Source organism: Scleropages formosus, chromosome 14, assembly GCF_900964775.1.
Source record: "Scleropages formosus chromosome 14, fSclFor1.1, whole genome shotgun sequence".
Taxonomy (NCBI): domain Eukaryota; kingdom Metazoa; phylum Chordata; class Actinopteri; order Osteoglossiformes; family Osteoglossidae; genus Scleropages; species Scleropages formosus.
The window spans coordinates 12,293,859-12,307,823 of NC_041819.1; the positions used below are offsets into that span (position 1 = coordinate 12,293,859).

Sequence of the window (13,965 nt, forward strand, 5' to 3'; positions counted from 1 at the left end):
CTCTTTACATTCAGGATATGTGAATTTTCTTACTGTCTTTCACACTTAAAGGGAGGAGAGGAATGCCAGGTGTCCGTGGGCCAAAAGGTGAAATAGGTTCTGCGGGCTTGCAAGGGGAAGAAGGGGAACCCGGGCTACCAGGCAGATATGGATTTCCAGGGTTTTCTGGACAGTCAGGCATGCCAGGCCCCCCAGGCCCACCTGGTGAACCAGGTGATGCGATATTTCATAACTGGAAACAAATTAAATAAGTTCTGAACTGCTTCAACAGTGTTTAAAACATTTATTGTTTCAAGCCTATGTTTTGTGTTTTTTCTTGTGTTGATGTTGTGCATCATATTTTAACTTATTTTCTGGACTTTCTGGGTTTCCGCTGTGTGCTTCTGTCACAATGTGTCTTACTTCTAATGTAACATGTAAGTTGCTGTCATCATACATACTAAGACAATATTGTGACTGTGTATGTAACACATTTGACACTACAGTTTATGTCATTATACAAAGGTTTCTCTGGAGACAGAGGGGATGGTGGCGACCCAGGACCACCAGGGCCCTCAATAATTAAAGGGGAACGAGGTGAACGTGGTGACCTGGGCCTAAACGGAAGTGTGGGTGCACAGGGAGATCCAGGAGAGGCTGGTCTATTAGGCTTTCGTGGAATATCTGGACTAAAAGGTTTGTATTGTAGTGTTGAGTGTGTATATGTTATTCTTTATTTTACCTTGATACAACATAACTGGTCTTCCTTTCAGTGACATATTCCAACTCCAGGAAGAATAGTAAATAAAAGATGTCAGCCTTTAAGTTGCATCCTGTGTTTCACGTTGCATCCTTGATTTCAATTACATTCTTGAATGGGGTTTTGTTATGTTCTAGTTACATTCTAAGGTGTATTTTTGCTTTCTCTGTTGATCAGGTGCTAAAGGCTCACCAGGCTTCTCAGGATTTCAAGGTATGATTGGCCTTAAGGGCATACAAGGCTTTACAGGACTGCAAGGGGAGACTGGATCTTCTGGGGCTCCTGGCGAGAAAGGTAGCATAGGCCAGCCTGGTGAAAAAGGTTTGTCAAATTTCATGTAAATCTTTGCAGATCTGTGAGACTTCATCTTTTTTAGTTTAAAGTAAATCCATCACTAAGAAGTTTATTCAGCATGACCCATGTTCATTTCAGGTGACCGAGGTCTAATTGGGCCTCCTGGTAAGGAACCAGATATTCCACGATGGGTGATTGTAATGATGAAGGGGGTCAAGGGTGATCATGGGATACCAGGGGAGCATGGCTTTACAGGACCCAGGGGTGAGCTTTGTCAGGACAGACAAAGAGTTTCTAAAAACCTAAATACAGGCAACTTGTGAGCTAGTAGTAAGAAATATCCCTGTTATCTATTTACCATAGGCCAAAAAGGCTTCCCCGGTGTGCCAGGAGGCCCGGGACTTCATGGCCTGCCCGGATCACCCAGCTATGAGAAAGGCCTTCCTGGGAGCCCGGGGTCACCAGGACTGCCCGGAAGCAAAGGAATGCCGGGCCAAACAGGAGCACCAGGAATTGAGGGATTTCCTGGGATGCCTGGTCCCAGGGTAAGCAAACCAACTTCATTGCTGATGTATCAAGGCACCTAGTAGCACAGTACACCCTGGGCCTTACATGCAGTTAATGGACAACTAAAAGACTTAGGCTACAACAGGTGCCTGAACTGATCATGCCACTCTGAGAATTTTGTCCAGGAAAGTAGTAAAGAAAATCAAGTGCACACATTAAGGCCACAGTGATTGATTCCCCAAAGTTGAGGGCTGAGATGTAGCTTCCCACAGCAACTGTTTATTAGTTTATTATAAAGGTTAAAAAAATATATTCTTTCAAACTCTAAAAGGCCCCTAAATAAAATAAATATAAATAAGAGTTAAAACAAACATGTATAGAGGAGCACAATCACTCCAATATTTAGAGCAAGGCGAATTCTAAGTGTATACAGTCAAGGGGAAGCCTTAAATATAAACCACACACAACACCTTACTCTAGAATATAACACACAGTACAAGAAGTAATACCAGCGATCAACTCAGAAAGTGCATACAAATTATGGGTACATAAAGGAAGCCCGTTACAACGCACCTTAACCAAGGTGTCGTCTTACGCTCATACAGCAGGGAGACCTACTGTCGCTAACCCCAACCCTAACCTTAACCCTAACTTTGAGGGCTAGGAAAAAGCCCATAACCAGGATCTGAGTGAGTCGTTTCAGTGGATTAACCTTTAGGGTAGAATATTCATATCAAAAAACAAAGAGAATATTGAAATAGCAAAATAAAACTCTCTGTTCATTCTTCTGCCCTTCACAATGCAGAAGCATTATGCAAGTATGTAAAAAGCCTCACAAAACTTGTTCAGACCATGGCCTCCTGCAATGGTGTGTGTAAAATAATAAAAACAGTTAATACGGGGAGACCATTCCCAATTAAACCACTCAAGTTAAACCAGTGAAAGACAGGTGTACATCATCAAGTCACCCTGAATTATAGTCATTGCATCATTGTGAACTAGTGCAGCTCAAGAAATTCACCTGATTTTCCTTCCAGGGAGACAAGGGCACATCTGGAGCCTTTGGTCCTACAGGGGATCCAGGCCTGGACGGACCAAAAGGTATGGCCATCTATAAAAAGAGATGGAGAAAGAAAATAATATTTTATTTTTGCTCACGTGAACTGCAAAAATATGACCAAGATAAAAATCTGTCTCACTGGTCGTTAACTCTAACAGGTGAAGAAGGAGCTGTAGTGGACTTGCCTGGCTCAACAGGATTGAGGGGTGAAAGTGGGTTACCTGGACTGCCTGGTAAGTTTCTCAATACAGGGACATGCAGGCTCCACTTGTCATAATCCACTTGACTAGTGTGAGGTGGTAGTGCCAACAATGACTCTGAACCTAAATCTAGACATGATGCTTACTTCCCTCTTGTAGGCATGAAAGGATTATTCGGCCAGCCTGGAGACAGGGGCAGCCCTGGTTTTGATGGCATTCAGGGTCCAAAAGGGGTTCAGGGTCAGCCTGGTCTAGAAGGGCTAACAGGTGAAAAAAAAGCTGTTTCTGTAGAAGTTTTGCTTTTAAAATATTTCTGATGTATTTATTTGATAAAGCAATGAATTTTAAGTAACCATTTTCCTGGATGATTGTGTGTGTTGACAGTAGGACAGATTTTGCTTTTTTTTTTTTTTTTATTTATTTGCAGGTGTTTTTTACTATAACAGGTCTTTTCTTCATTCTTTAGGGCCACTGGGAAAGCAGGGATACTCAGGGACTCAGGGCCCCAAGGGTCACCCTGGGACTCTAGGAATGCCCGGAGAACCTGGCGCATCAGGAATTCCTGGGCAGAGAGGTAAATCTCATTTTTATTTTTAAATATTTTAAATTTACATTGTTTAAGTAGTAGATTTGTTACAGGAGGTATTATCACTGTGACTTTTACAGGCTTTCCTGGTTTAAAGGGTATTTTTGGGCTGGATGGTCTTAAAGGGCAAAAGGGTATTCAAGGATTCACAGGTATGAACTTCACTTAAAATGGATATGAATTACATTTGTATATGTGAGCATGAGTAATATTTGTAGAAGAAAATGTGTTATTGTTAACGAAGCTGCTTATTATAAAAACTTTTATTACTGTACTGAGCAAGACCTATTGAGACCTATTCTTATGAAGATCCTTGTACATGGCCACTCTATGTCTCCTGAAGGTTTGGATAACTGGGGACTGCCAGGTGAGACAGGCTCTAAAGGTGAAAAAGGAGAGCCAGGGACCCACAGTACAGATGTAGGATTGCCAGGGTCTTTGGGCTTCAAGGGCACAGAAGGAGATCCAGGTTAGTGACTGCAAGACAAGTGCTTTGTAAATTCTGATACACATAGAACTACAAAATGTAGCAATTACAAGAGCATGTATATTAAAAGTACTAATCTATTACTCACTCTAAAGTGCATGGTTAATTCTGCATGGAAAGAGCAAGAATTTTTTGTTCTCCATTTTATGTTTATTTTTCTCAGGTGATCAAGGTGAATCTGGGCCCCCTGGAAACCAGGGGCCTCCAGGGCCTCTTGGGACCATTGGCCAAAAAGGTCCTGTGGGAAGCCAAGGTTTTCCGGGTCCAAAAGGACCAAAAGGTAGAGCAGATTTTATAGAAAGCCTTGTATAAAGTTTCTTCTTTACTTCTGACTTCTGACATGAGTAGCTGCATAAAACTTCTGATAAAGTTTTATGCAGCTACTTTTGTGAAGAACATTGGTTCATATGGTGGAAAGAAACAAACTAACTGCACTTAAGAATCCTGTGTCTGCATCTATGTCTCTCTTCTTGCTAATGTAATGCACACATTGTACTTTCTATGAGATGTACTTCACTTTGGAGAAAAGTCTCCGCTAAATGAATAAATGTAAATATTTAGCCATCACTGCAGGTAGATGATGTATCCCGCTAGATATACTCGTGTCTTACCTTTTCTTGTCTTCTTGTGTAGGTTCCACTGGGGTTCAAGGTATCGCTGGTGAATATTCCCAATTTGGTGATAAAGGAGAGAGAGGCTTGTCTGGAGCATTTGGGCACAGGGGTGTAAAAGGCCTACAGGGAGATCAAGGACAGCTAGGCCCCCCAGGACAAATGGGACCAACAGGGATGAAAGGTAGAGAATACAATATAACTCCATCTTGGTCAGATATTTGCCTTCTTGGTCTATGCAGTGGTGCTTAAGTTATGTGAACCGACAGGCTCACTGGAGAGAGCTTACATTTAACTATATCATATGGACTGGACTGATTTAGATGGGGGTGTGGTGGCGCAGCAGGTTTGGCCAGGTCCTGCTCTCTAGCGGGTCTGGGGTTCGAGTCCCACTTAGAGTGCCTTGTGAAGGACTGGCATCCCATCCTGGGTGTGTCCCCTCCAGCCCCACGCCCTGCGTTGCCGGGTTAGGCTCCGGTTCTCTGGGACCCCACCTGGGACAAGCAGCTTCAGTCAATATGTGTTTGTGTGTGAGTTATATGGTTAAGATAATATAACTTTGTGAGCCTCAAAGACTTCTTAGCACTTTCTTGTAGATATGTAATGTAAACCCCATCCTACAATACTTTTTGGATAAAGGTGGTGGACTCTATAGTATCTACTACTAATGAACTGCAGTTTGAAATCCCCTGGTTTGAATCTTACAGTAGCAGGGCAAGGTTTTCTCTCTGAATTGCTCTAGTAACAGCATCTTGATGTATGAATGTGTAAATAATTAGAGGTTGCCTTGGGCAAAGGTGTCAGCTAAATAAATAAGAAGGATATTACATTGTTTTGTTACACAAAGGAATAAAAGGAGAACCAGGGCTGATGGGAACTCCTGGAAGGCCTGGTGTCCAAGGAGAGAGAGGACTGGTTGGGCCTAAGGGGAACACAGGACTACCTGGTAGTACTCATTACTCATCATTTTCTTTCCTATAGAAGCAGCACAAGAGACAGTTTCTGACAGTCTGGAGATGCTTTTATATGTCATACAACGTATAGAATAAGGGGTTTTGGAACTTAATGCAAGACTGGGTCAGACCTGAGGTCGTAAAGGCCAAAAGCTGAGGAGTGTGCCCAAGGGTCATTTATTTAATTGTTTGCATATAGGTTCAGTGTAATGTCTGGGCTTTTTTAATCTCAACATATGCTAAATTAAGCATAAACAGGATTCAGTTTTCACATGTATGATATTTGTTAATTGTTCCTTGTTGTTAAATTTTAGGTTTACCTGGAGAACCTGGCTCTCGGGGTGTGGCACCCATCCTAGAAAAACAGATTGGAGAGAGGGGCCTTCCTGGGGTCCGTGGAATCAGAGGTCCTGAAGGAGTAAGGGGAGAAAGCGGTCCTCAGGGACCACCTGGAGAGCCAGGTAGGAGATGGTTTAATTTAACAAGGGTCTTGGTGCAAAACTGAATAAGAAAGATCATTTTTGGAAGGAAGACATGACTTGGGCTTGAAAGTCAAAAATCTAGACCAATGAGTTGGGGTGGGGGTAATTTGATGAGAGGGAATCATATTTTTCTGATGACAGTGTTTTCAAACACTTAACTAAAGTGTTTAAGCACAAGATTTTTCTACCTGGGTGTCAGAAGTCCCAACCAGGCTACAGTGCGTAGACCCTGGTACCATTGCATTGCACCGCACACACCATGTTACCCCATTGAGGAAAAGACCTTATCTTTCCTGGTCTCGTGTTCCTCTTTATTGTCTGGGTACCAACTGTCCCTCAATCTTTTACATCCAGGATTTATAGGCCCACAGGGGCAAAAGGGAATCTCAGGAGTGAGTGGTACACCAGGGAAACCAGGGAAGCGTGGAGACATTGGTCTCACTGGACATCGTGGTCTCCAGGGCGTGAAAGGTAAAAAGACATCTTTGAGAGATGGATGCAATTGTAGAATTCTAGGACTGGATTAGAATAATGGAATCGGGGTTATTTTGATACAGTATATACAATTAACCATCCCCAGGAAGTCCAGGACGCCCCGGAACCCCTGGTATCCCGGGCATGCCGGGCCGCAGCATCAGTGTGGGCTACCTGCTGGTGAGGCACAGTCAGTCTGAGGACACACCCATGTGCCCTTTGGGCATGGCCAAACTGTGGGAGGGGTACAGCTTGTTGTACTTTGAGGGCCAGGAAAAAGCCCATAACCAGGATCTGGGTGAGCCTTTTCAGTGGATGAACCTTTAGAGCAGACGATTCACATCAAAAAAACTAAGAGAACACTGAAGTAGCAAAATAAAGCTGTCTATTCATTCTTTTCTTTTTATTGTCACTATTGATTGCCTTCATGGGCCTTTTAAAATTGTCCGTATTGCTTTTTATGTGTGAATATACAGGTCTGGCTGGATCATGCCTTCTGCGCTTTAACACCATGCCCTTCTTGTATTGCCACCCGGGTGAAATTTGCCATTACGCCAGCCGGAATGATAAATCCTACTGGCTGTCCACACTGGCCTCCATTCCCATGATGCCTGTGGAAGGGGTGGATATCAGGCCCTATGTCAGCCGCTGCTCAGTGTGTGAGGCTCCATCCGTGGCCGTTGCCGTCCACAGCCAGGACAGTACCATTCCAAAGTGTCCCCAGGGCTGGAGAAGCCTCTGGATCGGATACTCCTTCCTCATGGTTAGGAACTTCTTGTTAACTTTCTCATTCATCTGAAAGACCTGAATGGCTTCATTCAGGCTTGTAGCTGCACAGCCAGAAGAGGCAGTGAACTCTGACACACTGTTGATGTTAATGTAATCATTCTTATTTAGATGTTAAAAAAGGGTGAAATTAAGGCTTGAGGGTGAAACGATGACATCCTCTAGTGTCTGAGTTCAATAAACGACTAGTTCCACAAATCCAGAGGCAGCAAATGACTGAGACAACGCACTGCATCTCCCCACATACACTGTCTCTCTTGAATTTCTACTGTCCAGCACACAGCATCAGGCGAAGGTGGAGGTCAGTCCCTCATGTCACCCGGTTCCTGCCTGGAGCACTTCCGCACGACACCCTTCATCGAGTGCAGCGGCGCCAGGGGCACCTGCCACTACTTCTCCAGCAAGCAGAGTTTCTGGCTAGCATCCATCGCGCAGACTTTCCAGAGCTCGTCAGCCACCAAGACTCTCAAAGCTGGCCAGATCCTGTCTCAGATCAGCCGCTGTCAGGTGTGCATGAAGAACCTGTGACCTTCCTCGACCTCTCTGGTTTTACCCATCATTCCACAGAAGCATATTGTCACACGGTCAAAAGGACAACAGTAAGTAGTTTCAAATCGTCAAAATTATGTTCACATTTTTATTTGGAAATTATTTATTACCTCATTGCATATTTTTCATTAATAATCCAGAGAATACACACACACACACACACTTTCAGAACCGCTTGTCCCATACGGGGTCACGGGGAACCGGAGCCTACCCGGCAACACAGGGCGTAAGGCCGGAGGGGGAGGGGACACACCCAGGACGGGACGCCAGTCCGTCGCAAGGTACCCCAAGCGGGACTCGAACCCCAGACCCACCGGACAGCAGGACTGCGGCCCAACCCACTGCGCCACCGCACCCCCTCTAATCCAGAGAATATTTACAAGAAAATGTTTTATGCACTTTTTGTATTATTTTATTATTTCACTGTATTTGTACAAGTCAGTTAACATTTCACTTGATTTTTTTGAAACATTTGCATTCCTCGATGTGATTTTATGTGTACATAGGTTTATTTTTTTACTTTCAGTGCTACAAACTGTTTCCACGTGTCTAATGCTACTGCACTTTCAGTGCGCAATACAATTTTAAAAACCAAACACATCATGGCAGCTAAAGTTCTATCTGGGAACAAATTATAAAGAGAATGACATTAGAATTTCTTGGTTTACGACCTACTCAAAGAACAGCAAAACTAGAAAGATTACTATTGTCCATTTAAATCCATTGTTTTTGCAGAACGCATTAAAAAATGTCTCTGTTGCTTGGCTCCAGCCAGAAGGGAATGTACTGTGTCTACGTTATAATAGAATAATATGTGTCCACTACACCTTGTTAGTTATGAATATGTCAGGAAAAATGTTTATATCTGAAAAACACAGATTTGCAACTGCTTTTCACATTTGTAAAATGTAATTGTACTAAATAAACACTGCTACAAATCAATTTTTATTTGTACTCATGCTTACTTATTAGCACCACTTATTTTTTTTAACCTTTTGCAGGATTTATGTCTTACTGCTATTGCATACATTACCTTTTTTTGCTTGAAGAGAAAAGGACAAGTAGGCTGCAGCCAAAGGAGTAGCAGCAGGTAAAGACTCCAGTGGTGGCATTTGTCCAGGCTTGACGTGGTTAAAAATGTAAAGGCAAGACTAGCACACAAACACACAGCATGCGTTGTTTTACATGAGTGTATCTCCTATTGATAGAAAAAGTCCGGTTCTTAATTGCTCGGCACCTTTACTAGATCGCTTGCATCTTTTTTTGTGTATAAATCGGTGGTTTTAATGGCATGTAAATTATTAATGTGCATACCAGAGAAATGAACAATCAACAGCAGTCAGTGCAGGTTAAGTTCAGAATTTAATTTTTTTTTCTGTTAAATTTTTAGTTGTTGCATGTTAGACATACTCAAGGAACTCGATGATACCTGGGGAGAAGTAACGGAATGAGAAAGACTGAGCCTTGAAGAAGCAAGTGATGTGTTGCATCCAGTGGCCATTGATCTATTGCCAGAACATAGGGACTGAGGGGACCCATCTGCATGGTGAAGCTAGTGGAGGGGAGCAGCTGACACGTAAAGGGTTATGCAGAACTCTGATTTGTTGGCAAGAAAGGCCACACACACACATTGTCTGAAGCCGCCCGTCCCGAGAGGGTCGCGGCAACACAGGGCATGAGGCTGGAGGGGAAGGGGGCACACCCAGGATGGGATGCCAGTCCGTCAGAAGGCACCCGAAGCGGGACTCGAACCCCAGACCCTACAGAAAGCAGGACCTGGCCAAACCTGACCCCGCCCCAAAGAAAGGCTAGTCTGGACAAAAGACAACACAAATTGATCAGCTGCACAGACAAGCTCAGCAATAAGTGTTTGAGGTAGCAGAACAATGTTGAGAATCAGGAGAACGGTTTCCAGGATCTGAACAACTGTGGACGACCAAAGACTAAGGCAGAGAGGGACGCTTCACCCGGTGATGTGCCCATTGACCCTGATCAACTCACACTGTCTCACTGAGCAGGCTTCCTACAGGGCATGACTGGCTGTGACAGCAAGGAACACCTCACGTTAAACTGGGTCTCACATTTCGCAAAAATGACTGAACAGCTGCTTCAATTTATAATTTTTGAAACAAATGCTTAATTCATACCTTATACAAAAACATTGAACATTCTTGGTGGGACAGTGGGTAGTGCTGGTGCCTCGCAACTCCTTGGCAAGGGGTTCAGATGTGAGTTTGAACCTGTCTGGAGTTTGCATGTTCTCTCCGTGTTTGTGTGCATTTCCATTGATGATGGATTTTTCATTCTTTCGTACTTTTAGAAAACATGTTAAGATGTGGCACTGACAGCTTCGAAGATCAGTAAACTAAGTAGTAAAAAACCTTCCAAATAGCTAGTTGAGTTGTGCTTCAGAAAGTTAAATGTGAAGATGGAAAAATACCACAGGCATAGGTATATAACAATGACAACATAAACACTACTGCGATAAAGGGCATCAAAAACATATTGTACCTCGTAGTTTGAATCGGTGAATTTTTTTCATGGTTTATAGAATGAAATCTTCAGCCCTATTTACATCATTCATCTTGCGTTGCACTTGGGCACATCATCAGTGATGTAACTTGCGGTCACTGTATGTGTTGGGTCTTTCAACATCAGACACCCTGCACCTGGTGACCGAGCCATGGGGTTCATCGGTCCATGGAATTTGTTAGGATAACCCTACTTTGAACCCACAGCCCACCTCTGATGATCCACAGTCGTATACATGCCCTCTCCATAGTCTCAGTAAGAACTTCTCAAAACCTTTCCTAGCCTTCCTGCTGTGATACTCAGCACAGCAACTGCCATCCAATGGCTTCCACCAAAGCCCTCCAGCCTACTTCGGTGGATATGCGCCTTGCCCTTCGGTTTTTTGAGAGGCACTGCTTCATCAGTTCTTCATACCTCACCACGCTTCCTTCATTAACTTTTCCATCTGTTCTTCACAAGGAACTGTAAGTTCCAAGAAGATGACTAGCTTAGAAGCTTCAGAAAGTAACACGATGCCTGGCCTCAGAGACGTTTCTGCAGTGGTGGTTGGAAACCGGAGCAGTCTTCCTAAGTCAACCGTCAGTCTTACGCTGTCACTAGCAGTGCTCATCGTACTGTTCATCATAATGCGGCAGGAACAAGAACTTAATACAGTGGGTCTCTGCTCTTCAGCCCTCTGCCAAGACCTCATATTCCAGCACTTGTTCCCACCTAGTCCATATGCCCTGCTGCTGCACCATTAAAATTCTAGCAAGATCTTCAACTTCTGTTGACTCAGGCTTGTAAGTCACCATGAGCGAAGGTGTCTGCTAAAAGAATAAACCTAACAAAATATAATTTCATTGTGACTTGAACATTTTATGTGTGGTGTTCACATATGTTGAGGGCTTTAGAAATCATGAACATTAAGGTTCATTCCTTGACCATCATATTTATTGTGATCAGGTAAATACAGAATTATAGCAAAACAAAATTAACCAGGCATCATCATAGTCTGTTTCAAATGGTTAGAATGCTAACTGAACAAGTATAAAAAAGGAAGTCAGTACTGATTCATTTATACCTACCAGAAATGCTGGTGCCACGTTCAGTCAGTTCAGCATTGGCACAAATACACTACACATCCATACGGATACACAAGTTATCACTTTCAAACTAAAAAAAAAAAAAGGTCATCAGTCACTTCCGTTAAAGTTAAAACAATTATCCAAAGCAGATTCACCCTTTTCATGTTTTCAGTTCTCTACACTTTCAGCACTTCAAAAATCAGCACACAGGAACAAAGCTCTACGCAGAAAAACTCATTGTACGACTATTAGTATCTTATGTAAATGCAAACAATTTTCCCTTTAGTATACCTTCGTTTTTTTACTTTTTTTATTTTAACACATGTGCTAAGCGCACTGACAGTTATTGGGAAAGAAAAAAAAAAAACAGAAAACCAGGACATTTCCCACAAGAAGTGGTAACCATTTGGTGCCTGACTGGTGGGTGCTGGCCACCAGCATCACGGACGGACTGCCTTGTGGACGCACAACGCTTTATGAGCCGTGGTAGAGGTGCATGGTGCTCAGCACGGTGTGTTTGTACCGCTGCTCGGCCTTGATCGACGTAACGTGTTCCACCTGGCTGCTGACTTCCTCGATGTTCTCGGCCGTGTCCCCAAAGCCGTGGTAGTGTCCATAGTGCAGGCTGTCTCTCGGGTCGGTGTGCTCCAGGGGTCTCTGGGAAACACAGCCACTGGGGCTGTCGCCAAGGTGCAGGGAACCACACATGTCTGCCGGGGTGCTGCTGACCCCAGCTCCTAACCCTTGCTCGGGAAACCGTGTAGGGGACCCGTTTTCAGCAGTGTGGGAAGCCATCACCCCCCATGAACCTGAGAAGCCATTGGCCAGCAAGGCCTGCTCTCCATTGAGGTGTGGTTGGGGGCACGATCCGTTAGCGGAAAATCCATTGGTCACCAAAGTCTTCTCAGGCATGTGACCGTTCCTCAGGCCTAAAACTAATAGGTCACCTGCCATTCAAAATGAGAGGATGTTATTCAATGAGACCTTTAAATTTACTTCTTTGGTACAAAGAAAAAAGTTAAACTCACTTGTAAAGTTACATACTTCACTAAACTTAAAAAGCACGATCTTGTAGTACAGACTTGGACTGAAAGAAAAAAAAATCCATTTTGATTTTGTTTTGCACAGAACTACTTTTCTGCTTCTCCCCATGAAATGCTTTTATTAGTTAACTAAAAAAACGGCAGCCTGAGCTTCGGGCCGAAGCAAGCATCTGCATTGCACATCAAAAACCAATTCCTAACAAAAATGTTTGACTTCATCTTTCATAAGGCTGGAAACAGTATAGCATAGCTTTTATACAATATACCGTATACAAGGTTTATATCTTGGCTCCAGCTTCAATGCAGATTTTAAGTCTTCAGCTCTGTCACCCTTAGCTCATCACAACTGTTCTGCCAGGAAATGGCAGAAACCCAGAGTGAAACAATCACCTTAGGCTCTTTTTCAGAAAGAAAAAAAAATTCTTTGCAACCTTCATCTGTAACGCAGGGCACAGTGTGTAAATTATACATGTTTAGCAAGAGTCAGTCTAATGGCTAAAAGGATAAAGGCAAGAATTACACAAATGAGGGACTTCATAAAGTAGAGCCAGTGTTGTGTGCTGATCAACGTTTAGCCTGGATTCCAGCGGACAGATGATGTGTCTTGTACCTTTACTCAGCAAGGCTATAATTTAAGTATTTATAAATACAGTAAAATGCAAGAAACCTGAAATGACTAAGGAATGAAATGGTGAAAAATACATTAAAACACTTGTTTCAAGTCCATTTTACCACTAGAGGGAGTAATTCTCATACATTTTACTCAACTGCTATCAAGCACAAGTTTTGAAAGCCTGAGCCAAGAGTATGAAGACAAACACGAAACCAACAAAGTCTGAGAAATAGAGAAATAAATAAAGTCACAGTTTTATCTTCCAACTAACTATAGGATTCTTTTAGGATTAACTTTCTTCTAACTATAGGATTGAATCAAAGATGAGTAAATCACCCAAGCTGTTTATGACCTAAAAGAAAACTGAGAAACAGAAAAATTACCTTGTGAAGTGCACACTGTTTAATGAAAAAGAAAGTGGTAATTTCTAATTAGGCATGACTGTGTTTCCATATGCGTGCAGCCAGTCAGCTAAAGAGCTGCTTCACGTCACTGTTTTCACCAGAAGCCACCCACAAGTCCTAAGGGATGTGTAACGCCCATTCTTGAAGGACATGCAGTGGCATCTCCAACATGACCACTACAAAGTAATACAGCAACAAACGGAAAAGACACCTGTACACTGGGTTCTCAGCTGCCAAACAGTTCTGACCAGAAGTCTGTTCCCAACTTGATTTGTTTGTAAGTCAAGGAAAGCTTTACAATACAGTGTAACTTTTCGGTAAACCTTACAGGATTGCTGCCTTCTGGAGCTTATGCTGCCAACAACAGACAGGAGGCTAAACTGTGGACAACATGCCAGTCCATTGTAGGACTTTTTTTCTTGAAACATAAAAATTAAGTCGACTTTAATAACTAAAACAAGTTCTTTCCACAAACTACTGTTAAATGCTGACTGTCAGTAGGTTCAAACAAGCACATGCAATGTTTGTAACCATGTGGCCACTTTCAGCTAACCTTACTGTCTATTTAATCAACAAAA

The 13,965-nt window shown here is 43.0% G+C and overlaps 2 protein-coding genes across 5 annotated transcripts in view; one reads left to right on the plus strand and one right to left on the minus strand.

The window, feature by feature from the left end:
* The window catches only part of LOC108920057 (collagen alpha-2(IV) chain-like), a 42,605-nt gene extending 34,741 nt beyond the window's left edge, over positions 1-7,864 (plus strand). For all 4 annotated transcript variants that reach the window (XM_018728524.2, XM_018728522.2, XM_018728525.2 and 1 more), the window contains exons 29-47: positions 52-213; positions 505-675; positions 917-1,060; positions 1,172-1,297; positions 1,397-1,578; positions 2,578-2,641; positions 2,759-2,833; positions 2,960-3,067; positions 3,267-3,374; positions 3,467-3,538; positions 3,730-3,855; positions 4,037-4,153; positions 4,507-4,668; positions 5,332-5,430; positions 5,752-5,898; positions 6,274-6,390; positions 6,500-6,691; positions 6,870-7,156; positions 7,456-7,864. In XM_018728524.2, coding sequence (XP_018584040.2) covers positions 52-213; positions 505-675; positions 917-1,060; positions 1,172-1,297; positions 1,397-1,578; positions 2,578-2,641; positions 2,759-2,833; positions 2,960-3,067; positions 3,267-3,374; positions 3,467-3,538; positions 3,730-3,855; positions 4,037-4,153; positions 4,507-4,668; positions 5,332-5,430; positions 5,752-5,898; positions 6,274-6,390; positions 6,500-6,691; positions 6,870-7,156; positions 7,456-7,707 — 2,711 coding nt within the window. In that variant the 3' untranslated portion in view covers positions 7,708-7,864. The remainder of the gene's footprint in view (positions 1-51; positions 214-504; positions 676-916; positions 1,061-1,171; positions 1,298-1,396; positions 1,579-2,577; positions 2,642-2,758; positions 2,834-2,959; positions 3,068-3,266; positions 3,375-3,466; positions 3,539-3,729; positions 3,856-4,036; positions 4,154-4,506; positions 4,669-5,331; positions 5,431-5,751; positions 5,899-6,273; positions 6,391-6,499; positions 6,692-6,869; positions 7,157-7,455) is intronic.
* Positions 7,865-11,175: 3,311 nt separating this feature from the next.
* The window catches only part of ankrd10a (ankyrin repeat domain 10a), a 32,442-nt gene continuing 29,652 nt past the window's right edge, over positions 11,176-13,965 (minus strand). The window contains exon 6 of the mRNA XM_018728505.2: positions 11,176-12,274. Coding sequence (XP_018584021.1) covers positions 11,802-12,274 — 473 coding nt within the window. The 3' untranslated portion in view covers positions 11,176-11,801. The remainder of the gene's footprint in view (positions 12,275-13,965) is intronic.